The sequence below is a fragment of the Anas acuta genome, chromosome 12 (assembly GCF_963932015.1).
Source record: "Anas acuta chromosome 12, bAnaAcu1.1, whole genome shotgun sequence".
Taxonomy (NCBI): domain Eukaryota; kingdom Metazoa; phylum Chordata; class Aves; order Anseriformes; family Anatidae; genus Anas; species Anas acuta.
In genome coordinates, this window is record NC_088990.1 from 2147655 (window position 1) to 2164845 (window position 17191).

General features: G+C 52.2%; 1 protein-coding gene across 1 annotated transcript in view; it reads right to left on the reverse strand.

The window, feature by feature from the left end:
- Positions 1 to 2310: 2310 nt before the first annotated feature.
- Positions 2311 to 17191, reverse strand: part of SMAD6 (SMAD family member 6) — a 32405-nt gene continuing 17524 nt past the window's right edge. Inside the window, exon 4 of the mRNA XM_068695820.1 lies at positions 2311 to 3221. Coding sequence (XP_068551921.1) covers positions 2680 to 3221 — 542 coding nt within the window. The 3' untranslated portion in view covers positions 2311 to 2679. The remainder of the gene's footprint in view (positions 3222 to 17191) is intronic.

Genomic DNA, 17191 nt, shown 5'->3' on the forward strand with positions numbered 1-17191 from the left:
GGAAGGCTTTTAGCAGGCGGTGCTGCTCAGAAAGTCCTACAGCTTCTTTAGAGGAGCCAAAGTTCGAACGATTACAGTAAAGCATTAAAGGGGAGAAAAGGGACAGCGAGGAATACTTGATGTCTTATTTCATTGCCTCTCCATAAAATCCTTTTCATTCCCTTTAAAGCCTCGCTGTCAACTGAAATAAAACTCTAGATTTATGCCCGGGGAAGCGCATGAGTAATAAAAAAAGAAAAATGAAGCACCGTCAGTGGGTTGCACAACGGAAACCCCGACCTTAACCCTCCAAGTTTCAGCGCAGGGAAAAGCAAAAACAGAGGCAATCCAGGAGCTCGGTGCCACCACGGCAGTGCAAGGAGCAAAGCGAACAGCACCGGGGCATCCTCCCTTGTCCTTCATTGTCCTTCCCTGAGGACGAGTTAGAGGTGGGTGCAGCCTGATTTGGCACTGCCTGGGGCTACGCGGCCACCTCCGCTCGTGTGAGGGTGGAGGAGGAGAGGGCGCAAGGGACAGAGCCTCAAAAGATGGTTAAGGATGTCCCACAAAATGGCATCTCGACAAGGATGGGTGCTGCAGGGGTGTGAGGCTGTCTGGGTGGTGAGGGGGGAGCCAGGAAAGAGGAGGCTGGAAAAGGAAACCGGCAGCAAACGTGGAGAAGCAAATCAGCTCTTGGCTGGCTCTTCTGAGTTGAAACGAAGGCGGTATTTGCGAAACCCTCTTTTTGTCAAAAAAAAGAAATAAAAAAAAATCTTAAAATAAAAATGATCTTTTAACCAAGTGCATGGAAGTGATACAGCGAGTGATGTAGGTGGTATGGCACAACACACCAAATCTAAGCCAAACGGGATAAAAAAACCCCGCAAGGCTCTTGAAAGCTGGCTTTAAACGATAGTGACATGTTTTGACACCATTCCCTGACAACAATGGCTGTAACACAAACAAAAATTAATGATGTCATATTAGTACCGATGCTGCGTGAACTCAACCAATGTGGTCCCAATTAAATATCATTTCAAGTATGGTTATAATTTGAAAAATGAGCTGCAGAAATGGCATTGCGACATTCCCCGCTCGCGTCTCTCCCCAACATCCACACCAGGTCTGCGCCTTTCCTGGCGCAGCGAGGTCCCCACCTGCCCCATCCCTGCTCAGAGCTGCTGTAGAAACCCCCAGGTATTACCAGGAGGGATTTTTAATATTAAGTCAGTCCTGGTTTAGTCCCTGTCTGGGTTTGGAGCCATTAAGTTCTTGTTGCTTGCTTTTCTCTGCAAATATGAGGGCTACAAAACCATCCCCTTAACACTGAAAGCTGAGGAGCTCCTTAAAGTCACCGGATTCCAGAGGCAGGGACTTCACAAAAAGCCAACTTACACAGATTTCTGATAAAGTCCAAGACTTGGCCACACCAGTCACTGGCAATAAATAACACAGCAAATAACTTTACTGGCAAAGTGAAGCCAAACACCACCCAACCTGCCCGTGCAGGCGCACGGTGCTACAGCAATGAGAGGAACAAAACTGATGGAGAAGTCAGCAAAATTGATTTTATCCAATTTCCAGAACGTGCCTCTGCTGGGACAAGCTCATTGATCCAGGACTTCTGGCTGCAGCTGCTCCTTCTCAGGAACAATTTGGTATTGGGTTATTGCCTGGCAGACTGGGAGAGCCATGAGACGAACCTGCACAAGCCTCGTCCAACTCACTTCCACCTTATTTCAGGTTCCCAAAATTCAGGCCATGTTACGTTGCCTCCAGCAGAGGAGCCACCCAACTACGAGTTATCCAACAGCACCGTTCGCTTCTCAACCATCAAACACATCCGGGAGGTACCCAAGTCAGTGCAAGGTCAGTAATGCAAACTGGTCCTGCTGGACAATGCAAACTGGTCTTACTGGGTCCTACTGGCCTTTAGGGCCATGCTCTGTTCTGCTCTTCCCACCAGCACTGCTACCCACTGATTTGCAGAAACGGGAACAGGCACACACATCGCCACTACATCCCCACCGTGCTGTGTGCTACCAGAGAGCAGTGAGCCCTGAGCAAGGACTGCTACAAGAGATTTCTCTCTCACCTTCTGTTTTTTCCCTGGTCTCATGCTGTCCCCATTTCCCCTCTTCTTGGACACTGCTGTAGCCTGCCAGCAACTGACCATTTTCCTAAGAGGTCTGGCTGGGATGGGAGACAGCAGTCACCCCTCTGGACATCCCTCCTGACTGCAGAGCCTGAGCAGATGCTGCTCTGAACTTCAGTCAGGGGAAAAAAAAAAAAAAGACCAAAAAAAAAAAAAAGACAATTAAAAAACCCCCCTATAATGCGAATACTTTATTATCAATGAGTGACTGGTATTAGCTTTTTGTCTGGGTATTAATAATATTTTCAAAAAAACCATACATCAAAATTAGGGCTTTCTCCTATTTTTGCTGTATAATTTTTTTTAAAAAAATCTGTATTGAAAGAATTATATAAGCCAAAGTGCATTTTCTGTTTTTTGTCCATATACACATTGCACCATACATAAATAATTACATTGTAAAAATGACTCCATAATTACAAGTATAATATATATTTTCATATAATATATAAAACTTTATATTAAATCTAGGTAGGTGATATTTGGGATAGTCTGTGTCTTTTTTTTTTTTTTTTTTCCATTTTCCTTTCGTCAGAGGCTGACTGTTATCGATTGTTGCTGAGCAAAATCTCCAGCCAACACGGACACGACGTGATGAACTGTCTCGAGTAACAGGGCCCCCAGCCCTTGGCGAAGCTGATCCGCACGCTGTTGGGGTCGTAGGGCCCGTCCGCGTAATCCAGCTCAGCGGTGTGCTGCAAGAGGCAGGACTTCTCATAGTCAAACACCTTGATGGAATAGCCCGGCATCACCTTGCGCACGATCAAAGTCCTACAGTTGGGGATGTCCAGTGTCGGGGAGTTGACAAAGATGGGATGCTCGCTGCGATTGTAAGCCCACACACCGTCCGGTTCCTTGCTAAGTAAAATCCCGTAACCGATTTTACTTCGAGTCCTTCTCACAGTCTCGCTCCTGTTTTCCAGGTTTAGCTGTCCGAGGCAGAAGCCGTTTCCTTGAGGTAGGTCATAAAATATACTGACAGACTGTTCGTACACTGTGTAGAGGCGGCCGACGCGCGTCCGGTGCTCCCAGTAGGCCACGTTGCACCAATGGCTCCTTTTCACGGCATCGGGCGACGTGCTGGCATCTGCGGGGGAAAGCAGAGCAAGAGTCAGGGTTTGCTGTGATTGCCTGGGAGAAGACAAGTATTGAGGGCAAATGAACGGCTTTCCCCACCCACCAGCTGTGTTCCTGTGAAAAACAAAATTTGGCTTCAACCCAAAGCTCATCTTCAACCCAACGCTCGTCTTCAACCCAACGCTCGTCTTCTACCCAAAGCTCATTTTCAACCCAAAGCTCATCTTCAACCCAAAGCTCATCTTCAACCCAACACTCGTCTTCAACCCAATGCTCGTCTTCTACCCAACGCTTGTTCTCAACCAATTCTGTCAAATGGCCCCAAGAAAGAAGGCTCAAGCAAGGGCTGGTGCCCCAGTGGGCCACCCTCCAGCTCCCACGGAGCCCAACACCCCTTTCTCTCTCCAATTTAAAGCTCAGCTCTGCGTCCAGCAGCCAGGACCCCATGAACTCAAGACGTGACCACATCCAGCACCCAGGTCCCACTGGGACACTGTACCCCGATACCCCCATCACGGCTTGGCCACCCTTGGACCTTGGCAGCTCCCCAAGCTCCTCCAGCACCGCTGTGGTGCTGCACCCCCATATCCAAAGGCAAAGTTGGGTCGAGCTGAAACGCCGAGGATGCCCACGAACTGCTGGGATGAGGAGCTCTGCTGTGCAATATTCTTCAACAGCAGTGCCGATGTTCCCACGGGGGAACACGAAATCTGAGCAGGGATTTCATGCCAAAGGGGGAGTAGTTTCCCCGAACTATATGTGTCCTCCTATAAAGCCATTGGAGTTCTCTCCAGAACAATAAGAAATGCCTTTTCTTTCTAGGAATTACATTCGGGGAAGACGGGAGGGATGCAGACTGCCAGAAACCTGCTCAAAGCTCACTGGAGTTTTTACGATGCCCCCAGAAGGAACATGGGAACCTCAGCCCTACAAGGGCCCCGGAGGGGGCGAATTAACCTCTTGCTAGACATCAGCCCCGCTCCTACCTCCAGTTAAAAGAAAACCGCTCCGGGATTTCAAGCCAGGAGCTCTGCCCTGCTCCACGGCCGGCATTAAGCTCCCTGACAATATATCACGCGCCCGCGGCCTGCTGACCCCTCCGCCTCCGTGCCATCAAGTCTGATTAACTCGCACGCGGGGTGATGCCATTATTTTGCTTCAGAGACCCCATTGACGCACCGGATTTCAAGCACAGCCCCGCAGCCCCGTTTCTTTTCAGGCTCAAATTCCCCCGGAGGGGAACGGGCTCCCCTCCCCATTAACGATCTTTGAATTAAGCGGCTTTGTTAAGACTTTAACTTGAGTTGTAACTGTGCAAATTTAAGGGGAAGGGAGATGGGGGTAATCGGGCAAGCAGGGAGGAGGCAGAGCCGGCGGGATGCCCTTGGCCGCGGGCAATGTTCATCATCTCACACCGACCCCTCCACGTGGTCCAAACTCCCACCAAAACCCCAAATCAGACCTTTTCCCCCCCATATCTGTTCAAATAATTTATAGGACCCCACACAGATGCCAACGGCCCCATTTTGGTTTGATGTGTGCTGTATCCAGAAGTGGGAAGTTTCTGGTGACCTACCGTGGAGGAGCACAACAACAGCTTTGTGCCTCCTAAGACTGGAGCTGATGTCCTGGGCCTCAAAGCCATGGGAAAACGCAGGCCCTGCAGCGTGTGACCCTATAGATGTGGCAATGGCCAGGCTAAACGGGGACACGCTCCAGCTGGGGCTGCTTTTGTCTTCAAACCCCACAGCAAGAGCAGCAGAAAGCCAGGAGAGATGTTGACCAAGCAGCTGCTCTGCGGCCACCGGCCCGTTCCTGGATGGAGCAATGACAAAGAGCCACAAGTCTCCAAAGTGCATTTTGTGCTCCTCTTCGAGCTCCAAGTGCCTCTTTTTGCTCCCTGTTTGGAACAGCCCCTGACATGGGCTCTATTTAGACTAAAATCAGCAAACAGAAAGGTTTTTCCCCTTTTTCTTGCTCTTTGGCCAATAATCTGCGCTTGCTTTTCCATCTCAAATGACCTCCTGCCCCTGAATGCCCAGGAGCTGAAGAAACAACCCAATGCACTCCGAAAGGCTGAAGTGCCTGACTGCAGAAACTGTTAACCAACGTGGCATTAACACAAATCTGACCCAAACGCAGTCTGATTGAATCAACCATTCCTGGAGCGATACTGCCCTCAGCCACATCTGTACAAACCCCGAAATCAAGAGCTTGGCATCAATGAAAACCTTTTGGCCTTCTCCACTAACAACCCTTGGCCTACCACCGTGCAAACGTCAGAGTATTTCGCTCTTCGAAAGGCAAGGGATTCCAGATTTTAGGAGATACAGTATCACATAGTTCATAAATGATGAAAACACCAGGAAAGGAAAGCCCAGCACCTTTCCAAAATCCTTCACAAATGCTAAATTTCGCTCCTGTCCCACCCAAATGCTGCTGGGGGCCACAGACGAGCTTGGAGCTTCTCATCTGCCGGGCCCAAAAGCTGGCAGCAATCACCTGCATATTTCATCTCTTGACCTCCACCAAGTATTTGGGTAGGTAGGTTTGTTACCTCAGTTTTTAGAAACTACCACTCAGCCCCCAGATTTCCCTTCCTTTAAGAATGGGATAACTTCAAACGTCAGGAGGAAAGCAGCACATGGACCGGTGTGGGTGTCACCACCCTCAGCACCGTGTCTGCTTCCCATTTTGGGGTAAAGACATCAACCTACCCATGGGCTAAAAATCACTTTTTTTTTTTCCACCTCAAGCTTTGCTGCATCTAGAATCTGAGACGCCTTACGGAAGGTCCATGGGCACACTGAGACACCTCGAGGAGACACCTGGAGGCTCAGCACCGAGCCTCTGACCCCGAGCCTCCCGCAGGACCCTTCCCGTGCCCCGGCCGCGCGGGCTCCTGCGCCTTCTTTTATCTCCCAGCGCTTTCAAACAACCCCTGGAAAGATGAACTCATCTTGCAGCCCTGACATAAAGCAAGCACTTCAGCAAGCCCCTAATACAAGGGGGCCTGTGCTGTGTCTTATCCGCTGCCAAGTATTAGTTTCGCCTCCAGCTATTAGCCGCTACCACTCAGCAGACAGCAGGGGCGGCCGGCAGAAAAGCAATTTAAATAAATATTCCATTTTTCCTCCTCTTTTTTCCATGCTGCCCTTTATGCACAGACAACAACACCCACTTTTTTTTTAATATACTTTTTTTTTTTCCCCTTCTTCTCCTGGAACAGAGGCGTGCTTGTTGCCTTCCTTTATGAAGAAAAGGAAAATGTTTGAGTGCAGCCGTGCCTCCCTCGATGGTATACGCCGCATTTTTAACAACTATCATTGTAGGCAGCTCCAACTTCTAACAGCCACATTTCGGGCTGGCGTCAGGGCTATCTCCTCCATCAGAGCCACCTCCATCGATCAGATGTACGCGCTGAAACTCCGGCCCTTGTTTACTCGGGGGCTCGTTCCTCCCAGTCACCATTTCCTCTGCCGCTGCAGCGCCTTGCAGCAGGCACATCCAAAAGGAAATTCAAACAATTTGAGATAAAAAAAAAACAAGATAGGAAGCGAGACGGAGAATCAAAACCAGAACTTGACGGGAAAATGGTCTTGCACGGCTCGGGCGAGTGGGAGCCGGGTAGGAGAATAAATGCAAAGAGCACACGCTGTAAGTGCTCGCTCCCTGCGGAGCGTGGAGGTAAAGAAAATAACGGGAGGTTTCACATGATTTGGGATCTGACAGCGCTTTATGCCAGCGGAGTTCAAAGCAGTTCATTAGAAAGGGAAAAAGAAAGATGCTTTTTCCAAGCCAGTCCCTGCCTGCTGCTTGGTGTCGCACGTAGAGGCAGGATGGGATGGAAGACCCTCGCTGTGGGTCCCCCTTGCAAAATCAAATCTGGTGATGATGGGGCACCAGAAATGGGGTGAAAAGGGAGTAGTGCCCCCATTTCTCCCCAAATATCATCCTGTTTTGGCAGCTGCCAGCCCGCAGGAGTGCTCGGTGGGTATTTGAAACAGGATTCTCCATCGCTGTGGTGGAGCCACATGCCCCTCCCGAGTTGCTCCTAACGCTCCCATGGCCACTGAGCTTCATCACATCTGTTACTCAGAGACCAAGCTCTTCCCATTCAGTTTTCCTCCACCGTAGCCCCAATCCGAGCCTTTTTTCTGTCCTGTGCCGCAGCCCAGGAGCCTGTTTCCAGCACCCAGGGCAGGGCAGCAGGATGGGGACAGCCACACAGGGACACCAGGAGCAGGCTCCAGATAAAGAGCCTGGCACAAAGAACACACACATTTCCCCCAAAGCTTTTAACAGTTCACTGGGGAGCCATCGGCTCAAATCCCTGATTAATGCCCTCAGAAACGAGCTCCGGGGGCAAGGAAGAGGTTAAAACTTTCCACGGCAGAAATGGAATTTTTATGGCCCTGCAAACTAAAAAAAAAAATAAAATAATAATTGTCAATCTGCCCCAGCAAAGCTCCCAACCATTTTCGTTAAGCCAATATACTTAAAATACCTCAGCCTTACAAGTTTCAGCTGGAATGTGCCACTCGGCCCCCTCCCAGAGCCCGCACGCTGTGGCCAGCAGGATACGGGCACTGGGGACGTGCCACCCAGCCCCGTCTGCCCTCGCTGGGAGCAGGGGGGGGTCCTGAGGGACCTGAGGGACTTCGACGGGCTGCAGCCACTCTCCCAGCTCCAGCACTGGCCCAGGAGTCGTTCAATTTTTGGTCTCCCTGCTGAAGCACGAAGGTCGTGCTGTGGTGGGACCCAGGCTAGGCCGAGGAGAAGGGAGCTGGGGGGAGCGGAGGTTGGACAGCCCCAGGCTTCTTCCTGGGCCTTCTCCTCATGTCTGTGCCTTCCCCGTGCTACAAAGCATCCAGCTCCATGCCAGGCCGAGGCACACGGCTCTGCTCGCCTTGGGCCTGCAGTACAAAGCAGGATTTCACACTGCGACCGGCCTGGTGGCACCACCACATGGCCCAGGGGTCCCAGCTCCTCCATCCCCTGCACGTGCTCCTGGCACCTTCCTCCTCCTCCTCTTCTTCTTTTGCCTTCTCCTCTTCTTCCTCCTCCTCCTCTTCCTTCTCCTCTTCTTTCTCCTCTTCTTCGTTCTCCTCTTCCTCATCTTCTTCCTCCTTCTCTTCTTCCTCCTCCTCCTCCGGCCCTTACCTCAGACCAAGGCCCTGCCGCTCCCCAGCCTCCTCCATCAGCCGATTTAATTCGTTAACCCAGTAGATGATTAACTCAGAAGAACACTTGCGCTGGGTTAATTAATTGAATTAGTTCAAAAAATAGGGTCTGGCGGGCAACAGAGCCGGTGGAAGAGGCGCGTGGAGAGGCCTGGGGGGAAAGGGGGACATTTCCATGGCAGCCCGAGAAACAAAAGCAACACAGGACAGGGGCCAACGCCAAGAACGAGGACGAAAACAATTTTCTGTGCATAGAAGGAACCACTCCGTAAAATCATCAGCTCGTGCTGATTTCTGATATCCTTCAAAGACAAACGCAGGCCGGGTTTCGTTCTGCCCTGAAATTCGTAAGCCAGCATCAGCTGGGTTATTTTCAAGCTGAACTCGAGGGGGTTGTTTCCGCTGTACCTCCTCTAGCCATTAAATATGCAGCCCAGACGGTTGGGTAAGGGATTTTAGGACATTTTTTTCCATCTCCCCTGCATGGTTTCCAAAGGTCTTTTCAGCCAAGGATGAAAAAAGCCCCAAAAGTAAGAAAACTGGAAGAGCATCACTCAGGTATTTTCACTGCCGTTTTTATGCCTTCCTTCCGAGGCCGATGTTTTTGGAGATTTGGGTGATATTTTTTGTAGTCCAACAGTCTCGGCGTAACCTCGGCTTCTCTTGCAGGCGTTGTGCAAGGCACCGCGCTGTGCCTGGCACGTCGGAGCGAGCACAACAATGTAAATACATCTTCAAAAGCAGCCCAGAACGTAATCACCTGCAGTCGCTGCCAATTATGAAAGCACCAGACCTGTCATCAGCCGTAATTTGGCTGAGGTTTCTCCGCTCCTGGAAGCCAGCCCTGGGCACGTCCGAGCCCTGCGAAATCCCGGGTTTTGGGGACTGCGCTAACCGATGTGCAGTAAAATCGGGGAGTTTTGCTGAAAATCTCCCCAGCGGTGCCTAGCAGGGGTTAGCTTTGTTTGCTGGGCACGGCGCACAAAATGCACTAAAACCTGGGGAAAAGTCTCATTCCCTGAGTCCATCTGCAGGGAAAGAGTGCAAGACAGCGAGAGGCTGCTGCAAAGAAATGGGAAGACAAAAATCCCTTTTTTTTTTTAATTTTTAGGTCGAGCACTCTCAAGTTTTCAGCTCCTCCAAGTGACCCTGTAAGCAAACTGTGGCAAATCCCAAGGGAGCCGCTGAGCTCTGCTCTCGTTTGAAGCCGTCTGTGCCGCTGGCTTTGGAGCTGGCCATGTCGGAGCAGCTCTGGGTGCTCCTCGAGATCCCCAGGGATGCTCTCGGGAAGGAAAATTGTCTGCTCCATGGCCAGAGCTGGAAACACTGCCACAACTCGGAGCATCCCCAGAAGAAACATACTGGAAAAGGGCTTGTAAATAACAACAGTTTTTGATTGAGGAGCAGTTGCAGCAGAGAGCTTCCAAGTGTTTTCAAAGCAAAAACTAATTACTAGGTTCCTCTGAAGAGAAATGGGAATAATTCTCCTCCACGCCTGGATCCAAGCCCTGCCTGGTGCCCACCAGCACTAAGCTGAGGGTTTTCTGCCCAGGGGGGCTGTGATGCTGAGGTTACGGAGCTGTTTTGGGAAGCCAGACACTGACGCGGTGAGAACGTCGCAGAGACAGTGGCAGAAATGCCTCTGAGGATGCCCAAACCTCCCCGCTCCCCACGCTCGCTAAAATTACAGAAGCATCCACGGCAGCAGGACCACTCAGGACACCACACGCACATCCCTCCACCCACCATGGAAAGAAAACAGCTGATTTTTTTTTTTTAAGGCCCTTTTTAACTCCACTTATTGCACAATTCGGAGCTCTGAGCTCCTCCAAACAGCAGGCGCAGACACCCAGGCATGCAGCAGAAGCCGCGCCACCTCCCCAAGCCCCATCTCCTGCCACCCTGAGCCCCAAATTCCAGCTTGGCTCCATCCTGCCCACCACAAATCAGCCGTGTCCAGGAGATGGAAGCTCAGCACCTCCCAGCAGGACCCTGCCCCAGGCGCAAACCCTGCTCCTCCAGCAGTGCTGGGGACTTGGGGCTGCAGCTCTCACACGGGACCACGAAGCCAGCTGGGAGTGCACCAGCTTCACCATGTTTTTCTGCATTTTCTAACCAGAAAGCGAGTGGAGATGCTTCCCTGAGAGGAGAATCCAAGCCACACCACCTCAACCACCACCGCCAGCTGTATTTTAAGAGCCTGGGACCACGCTGCAGCCTGAGCCACCTCCTCCAGTGTGAGCACAGGCGCAGCCTCCACCTGCTCTCCTCTCTATCGCTGCGACGCCTGCAAACAAACGGAGGGGATCTGGAGGGGGCAGGCGACGTGAGAAGAGAAAAAAAAAAACCAAGGCCACCCTGATCTGGCCGGCTTGAGGCCGCCGTGCAGCCCTGAGCAGCATCTTTGCGACGCCGGGCGCTGCAGACAGATGGCTGTCGGCTGGATGCCAACCCAACGGCGAGTGTCAAGGACTGCGAGAGCTGCAGGAGCTATCACCAACCTGGAAAACAAGCTGCCACGGAGGAGTGCTGGGCTGGGGAGGCTCCCTGGGGGCGATGAGCAGGAGCCTGTCAAGTGTTTTTCTCCAAGGGGGCTGGGAACGAGACGCTTTGCTCTTCTCCGGCCGCCTGGGTGCGGAGACTGGTCCTGCACAGCTCCCAGATCCCAGCCTGGGAGCGCTGGGAGAACCAAAACCTCGGATTTTCCCCCCAAACCTTCCCTGATATCCACACTGGCTGCAAGCCCCACATCCCAACCTGTTCTCAGTCCGCAAAAGGGATCTGGCTGTCACCTCCCTGCAGGCTTACCAATTCTTCCCAAGCCACCTTGATATATATATTTATTTTCCAATGCCCTTACATATACAGGAACCAGGCAGGGGCTGCGAGCAGCATGGAGCTCCAGGCTCTGTTCTCACTGCCCTAAGCCCAGGACCCTTTTCCAGCCAGATCTCACCCCCAGCTCTGCTGCATGGCCGAGCCCTGGGGCTGCAGCATCGCGGCTGCACCCGCCTGCGTTCACCCGGAGTCCTCTCACGGTGGCTTTGCAGAAATTCAGCAGAAATTTACAGACCTTGGGTTTTGCAAGGAAACAATCCTGGCTGTGTGCAAGCCACGCTGAAAGGCTAAATCTCTATGGGAAGGTCCCAGGGGTGTTACCTGGTGGAGAGCAGTGAAATGCTCTGGGATAGAGGTGGGGTGCTGGGGACGGCTCCTGCCCTCCGGCACCCGCTCGCTCCCGCACGTCTGCACGGCCGCAGCCGGGCCGAACGTGCAGAGGGCTGCGTGCATGCGTGTGCACCCACACACGCCAGATTTTCCGATAGCTGCTTCATGTATTTATGTGTAAACATCTTCTGGGGCTATTCCAGCCCTTCCCTGCAGCGAGCGGCTTGTTCCACCACCGATTGCTCGTGGCCACCGTCCACGGGCTCTTACTCCTGCTTCGAGCAAAGACTAAACAATGACTTCAGCATCTCCGGATCCAAGCCCCGTAGCCGGTTCCTCATCCTCACCAGCCAAGCAGGGAGGATGCCACGCTGGCCATTTCTGCCTCCTGGGAGGAACGGTGCCACCGCCACGGCCGTGACCGCTGAGCCTCCCATTCTGCAAGGGATAAACAGGAGGGACGAGGGAAAGCAGCGTTTTTGTAACCCCCAGGATGTTTGCAGACCCCCATGGGACAGCAGTGTGGGGTCTCCATGAGTCCCCAAAAGCATCTCCTGAGGATCTCTCAGAGGACAAAGCTCCTCGCCGCGTGTGTGCGCAGGGCGAGTGGAGGTGACTCACGCTCCTCACCCTCCCTGGCCACGGAGCGTTTGTTTTCATTTCTGAAAACCACAGTTTCTTTAAAAAAAAAAAAAAAAGGAAAATACCAAAATACACACAGCTCAGTGGGATGCATCGCGTCCTGCCGCACTGACACGAATCCCAGCCACCCCCATTCCCCTGCTCCCCGCTGGGTGTTCGAGGGGAAGGGGCTGGATGTGGTACAGCGGGGACGGGGCTCCAGGGCTCCCATTTCCAGTAACATTCAGCACAACCCAGCCAACAGCACCGGGTGTACCAGCGGGTGTTGGCAAAAAAGGGCCCAGTTGGGGTTAAAAAGCCTCCCACCCTCCTTGAACAAGCCGTCCTCGTTCTTGGGGGCAGCTGGAATTTAAGGCTAAAAATGATCTTTTCCAGGGTGGGTTTGTGCCAGGCTCCTGGCTGCAGCTCCTCCGGGGCCATCCCCGAGATGCTTCGTGCGTCGAGGGGCAGGAGGGAGGCAGAGCAGGTCGGGCTCTTTGTAAAGCAAAGGCAGGGAGATTACTGGAGCACGTGAGAGCTTCGTTACAGCTAACGAGCTCAAGACCACGCGCCCCAACTCAGCCAAGCGCTAACGGAGAAACGCCGAATTCCTCCTCCCTCCAGGGAAACCGAGCTCAAAAAATAAAGGGAGGCGTATTTGGGGAAATCCATGGAAAACACAGCCTGCCAACCACCGGGGAGAGCCTCGTTTCTCTTTCTGTTCCCCTACAGCTCATCCATATAGCACATACACACAGATGAATATTTTTGTACCCTCTGCTCAAAACCACCTGAAGGATAATTGCGTGCAAGAGCAGTCCGAGATTTTGCAGAAATGCATGCACGGAGCAGCAGAGAGCTTCCAACTCTCGTCGCTTTCCTCCTCTGGATTCCTTTTGCTCATTTATTGCAACATTTTGAGCGGTTCTGATGGGGAGGAGCGGCCGCGAGCAACACGGAAAGCCTCAGCCTTCAACCTCAGCCTTTGCACGGGACAAACAAACCACGCTATCGACGTTACAAACTCTGTCGTGTTACTGCACCAGAATCCTGAAATTGTTAAAAATAGGAAAGAAACTGCACAGTTCACATATTTTATAAAGCTGGGTTAAATCAACATCTGCAAAAAATATCCCCGTTAAACGAAATAGCAGGATTTCATTAAGTAAATTGCAAGTTGGCAAAAATTCTGAAAGAAAGGGAAAAAGCCACAGCCAGCCCTGTAATTTAAACCTTATTTTAACTGTGACAGCATGACTGCAAGAGGCTGCATTTCCCAACGAAAAAAAAAAATAAAATCAAGTCGAAAAACAAAGCCCCTGCTCCCCAGCACCGCCCTGGCGCACCGGTGCCTGCAGTCACCACAGCGTCACCGAGACGGTCCCCAGTGAGATGGGGACAGGCTCCAAAATCATGGTTCTGCCCCAAAATCATGGTTCTTGCACTGCTGGAGCACCCCAGCAGCCGGAGGCTGATGGGTGATGGATTTTTGGGGGCCAGCAGCTGGGGAAGGGCTGGTGGCACCCATCCCATCCTGGGTACCAGTGGGGCGGGGTGCGGGTGCAGGCAGGGTGCAGGCAGGGTGCAGGCAGGGCATCGCCTGCCCTCCCAGCCACTTTTCCAAACCTCCCGAGCTTTTCCTTTCCTGCCCGGGCTGACTCACGCGGGTTGGGCTGTGCGGAGGCTGCAGAGCTCTTCCCACAGCCCTGGCCAAAATTCCCTGCAGGGGATTTTGGCCCTGCGGGATCCCAGCCCTGCGGGGACACCCCAGGGAGCACTGTCTCTCCCAGCCAACATCCCTCAGGGCCACCTCACCTTGGTCACCCCTGCAAAAGCACCGTGCACTTTGGGTCCCAGCACTGGGTCCCAAATTGACAACCCACCATTCAATTTCCCACCCCAAAGCTTCCCCGTCCAAGGAAGTCACCAGCGAGACCTGGCTCCCACTGCGTGCTAAATCCCTTCGCTTTGGAAGGAACAGCTCACGGGGTTCAAAACCTCAAAACAAAACCTAAAAACAACGGGCCCGACATGCAGACTTGGAGCAGCAGAGGAGGACTCTCACAGAAGGAGCAATTCTTTGCTTGCAACGCTTTGGCTCCGCTGTTTTTCCTGGCACCGCGAGGCAGGAGTTATTTTCGAGGGCTGTTTGCTGCACGCGGAGCCGAGAAAACAGCGACCTGATTTCCTCTCGGATCTAAACATCCGTTTGCCGTGCAAGCAGGAGGAAAAAAATAAAACGTGCATCTCGGGAAGCGCACAGGGACGTGCTGGAGGGGAGCCCCGAGAGGGGCTGCTGGCACCAGGGCTCTGTGTGAGCCGGATGATGCTGCACGCTGAGGAGGAGCAGCAGTGCTGGAGCTTTGCAAAATCCAATTTGATGGCAAAAGAAAAGTTTTCCACCCCGGGGCAAAGGCAAGGCAAAGCAGGCAGAGCTGTGGCTGCTACCAGAGCCCGCCCTGGGGCACGGCACAGCATTTTTGGAGCTGGCCAGGAGTGGTGAGGGACGCAGGGCTGGATGCACCGGGGATGCTCACGTTGCCCCAAAACCACCGCACCGCGACTGCGCCCTCGATGCCAGAAAAAGCTCCGTGGTCCAACAGCCATCTGCAAACCACGATGCCAACCCCCAAACCCCTTAATGCTCAGCATCCCGGGGTCACGGCTCTCCCTGCCAAACGGGAACTGGAACATGTGGGTCCCCACACACCCCCAGTTCCCTGGGGACAGCCACCCTTGGGTGGCACCTCTGGGACGCGCGCTGCCCTCGCCCACCGTCCCCTCCCAGCCAGGGCCGGGGCCAGCTCGCCGTCATGCCTCTAAATTTCCTGGCGTTTGAGGACACAAGCCAGGCCATTAACATTATTTATAGGTTCCTGTGTATGAATTTCCATTTGTTTGTCTGCTTCAAAACAGTTAGGTGAAAAAAAAAAAAAAAAAAAAGAAATTCCTGGAGGTCAGACAATTAAAAAAAAAAAAAAGACCTCGTTCATGGTCTGCTGGGCCCAAAGGAGCAGCAGCTCCTTCAGAGACATAACAGAGTTTCCTTAAATGCTTATTGTGTAAATATTTAAGCTACTTTAGAAAATTTCTACAGTGTACTTAGGAAGCGTAAATCTCCACGTCGGAGCACGGCAGGCCATCGGTGCGGCACACGCAGGGACGTTTTAGGAGCACAAACGGGGACGTTTCCAAAGCTAAGCCCAGACCCAACGGGCCAGAAGTGACAGTGGGGAGGCTGAGATGTGGCACAGAGCTCCCAGAGCTCAACGATGGGCTCCATCCTGCCACGTGCTCATGTGCTGGTGCTTTCTTGCACTGGAACAAGCAGGAAATAACTCCAAAGCCCCTTCATTCACCCCAAAATGGAAGGTGTGTGTGCACCAAGCCATAGCAGCAAGTATAATTATAATGTCATTGTTTTTTAAAAAAAAAATCAATTTAAAGTTGCCACCCAGTGGACCACACTCTGGACAGAAGCCCTGAGATTCTTCCCTTCGAAATCCAAGCCCTGGATTTTGCATCATACGGCCAACGCTGACGTACATCCAAAATCAGCCTCTGCTAAGCACCCACTTCAAGAATTAAGTGATTTTCTTCCCGAATTAAGTGATTAACCGATTTTCTTCTGAGTGCCATGTGCCAGGGCTGACCCAAACCTGGATTTCTTCATCTGCCTTCTGCACCCCAACACGGCGATGTGTTTCCCCTAGGTGGATTTTGGCTTCTGATGGGGAAAAAACATCGTGCTGACAGCTGCATCTGTACCCAGGGCGCTTTCCATATGGAAAGCTGCGCAGTTTTATGAGGTTTTGCTCGGACACGGGGCCTTCTAGCTCCCATTCTTCAAATAAATGCACATCTCCCTGAGTAAAGCAGGGAACAACTTGTTCAGCAGTTTTCCCCGGAACTGCTCCCTCGCTGTAATTTAGGTGTGTTTGAGGCAACGACAACAAATGGGAGCGGGGGACTCGGAGTTTATTCCCTTTGCGAGGCACAGCTTTGTGTTGTGCATGATGAAGTGCAAGGAAAGCCCAGAAAAAAAAAAAAAAACTTGGATGGCAGTTCAAACACTGATGTTTTAAAGATGAAAGCGTGCTTTTCGATTAAATGTTTAAATAAAGTTTTCTCCTACTAAATCATTTAAACATTTTCACATTCCTCGCGTTTCTAGAAGTGCCGCTCGCTTCTATTTATTGCCATAACCCAGTGCCCTCCGCAAGCGGCCGCTGCTCTTCGAGGCAACCCCCTTTTCCAAATCACCAATTCTTTCAGGAAAGCACCACAACACCCAGCCTGCACTGAGCAGCCTCTCACCAACCTATTTTCCTTTTTTCCCTCTTTTTTAAAATCAATTCTTCCCTGATGCATATGGGGGAAGCCAGGTTCTGCCCCAAATACTGACCAGAAATGCCAAGTAGCTCCCCTGACTTCCCTGAGGTTGGATTTAGACAGCTGTAACTCGGAGCTGAGCCTGCCCCCGGCACTCAAATTGTCTTTTTCAGATGCCACCGGGCTGTTCGGGCTGCCACCAGCCACCAGCTATGAAGCAAGCCTAGATCATACCAACTGCCATCAGTGGCACAAAACAGCTCCAACACACTCCAAATTCCTGGGTAATTCCTTCTTCTAACGATGCGGTTGCACCCATTGAAGGGTCCGGCTGCCCAAATTTTGCCCATTCCCTGCTTCTCAGTGACCGTGGCTCACAAACACCTCAACACCCACAGGCAATGGCAAAGTTGGGTGGGGGCCCAGCACCTTCCCCAGCCTGTGCTGCGAAGGAAAAGCAACGAGGAGAGACCCAGGATGAACGGGGGAAAGCCTGCTGTGAGTAAACCTGGAGCAGAAATCCTCTGAAAGGTTTTCTTGGAGGACAACGCAGCAGCAGATGAATGGGAACGTGAAGTTCCTTTAGGGCAGAGCTTGACCGACACAGTGCAGCCTCCAAGGACAGAAGGCTCAGCAACCCCACGTGCTGCTAGCAGCCCTCCTGTCCTCACCTCCT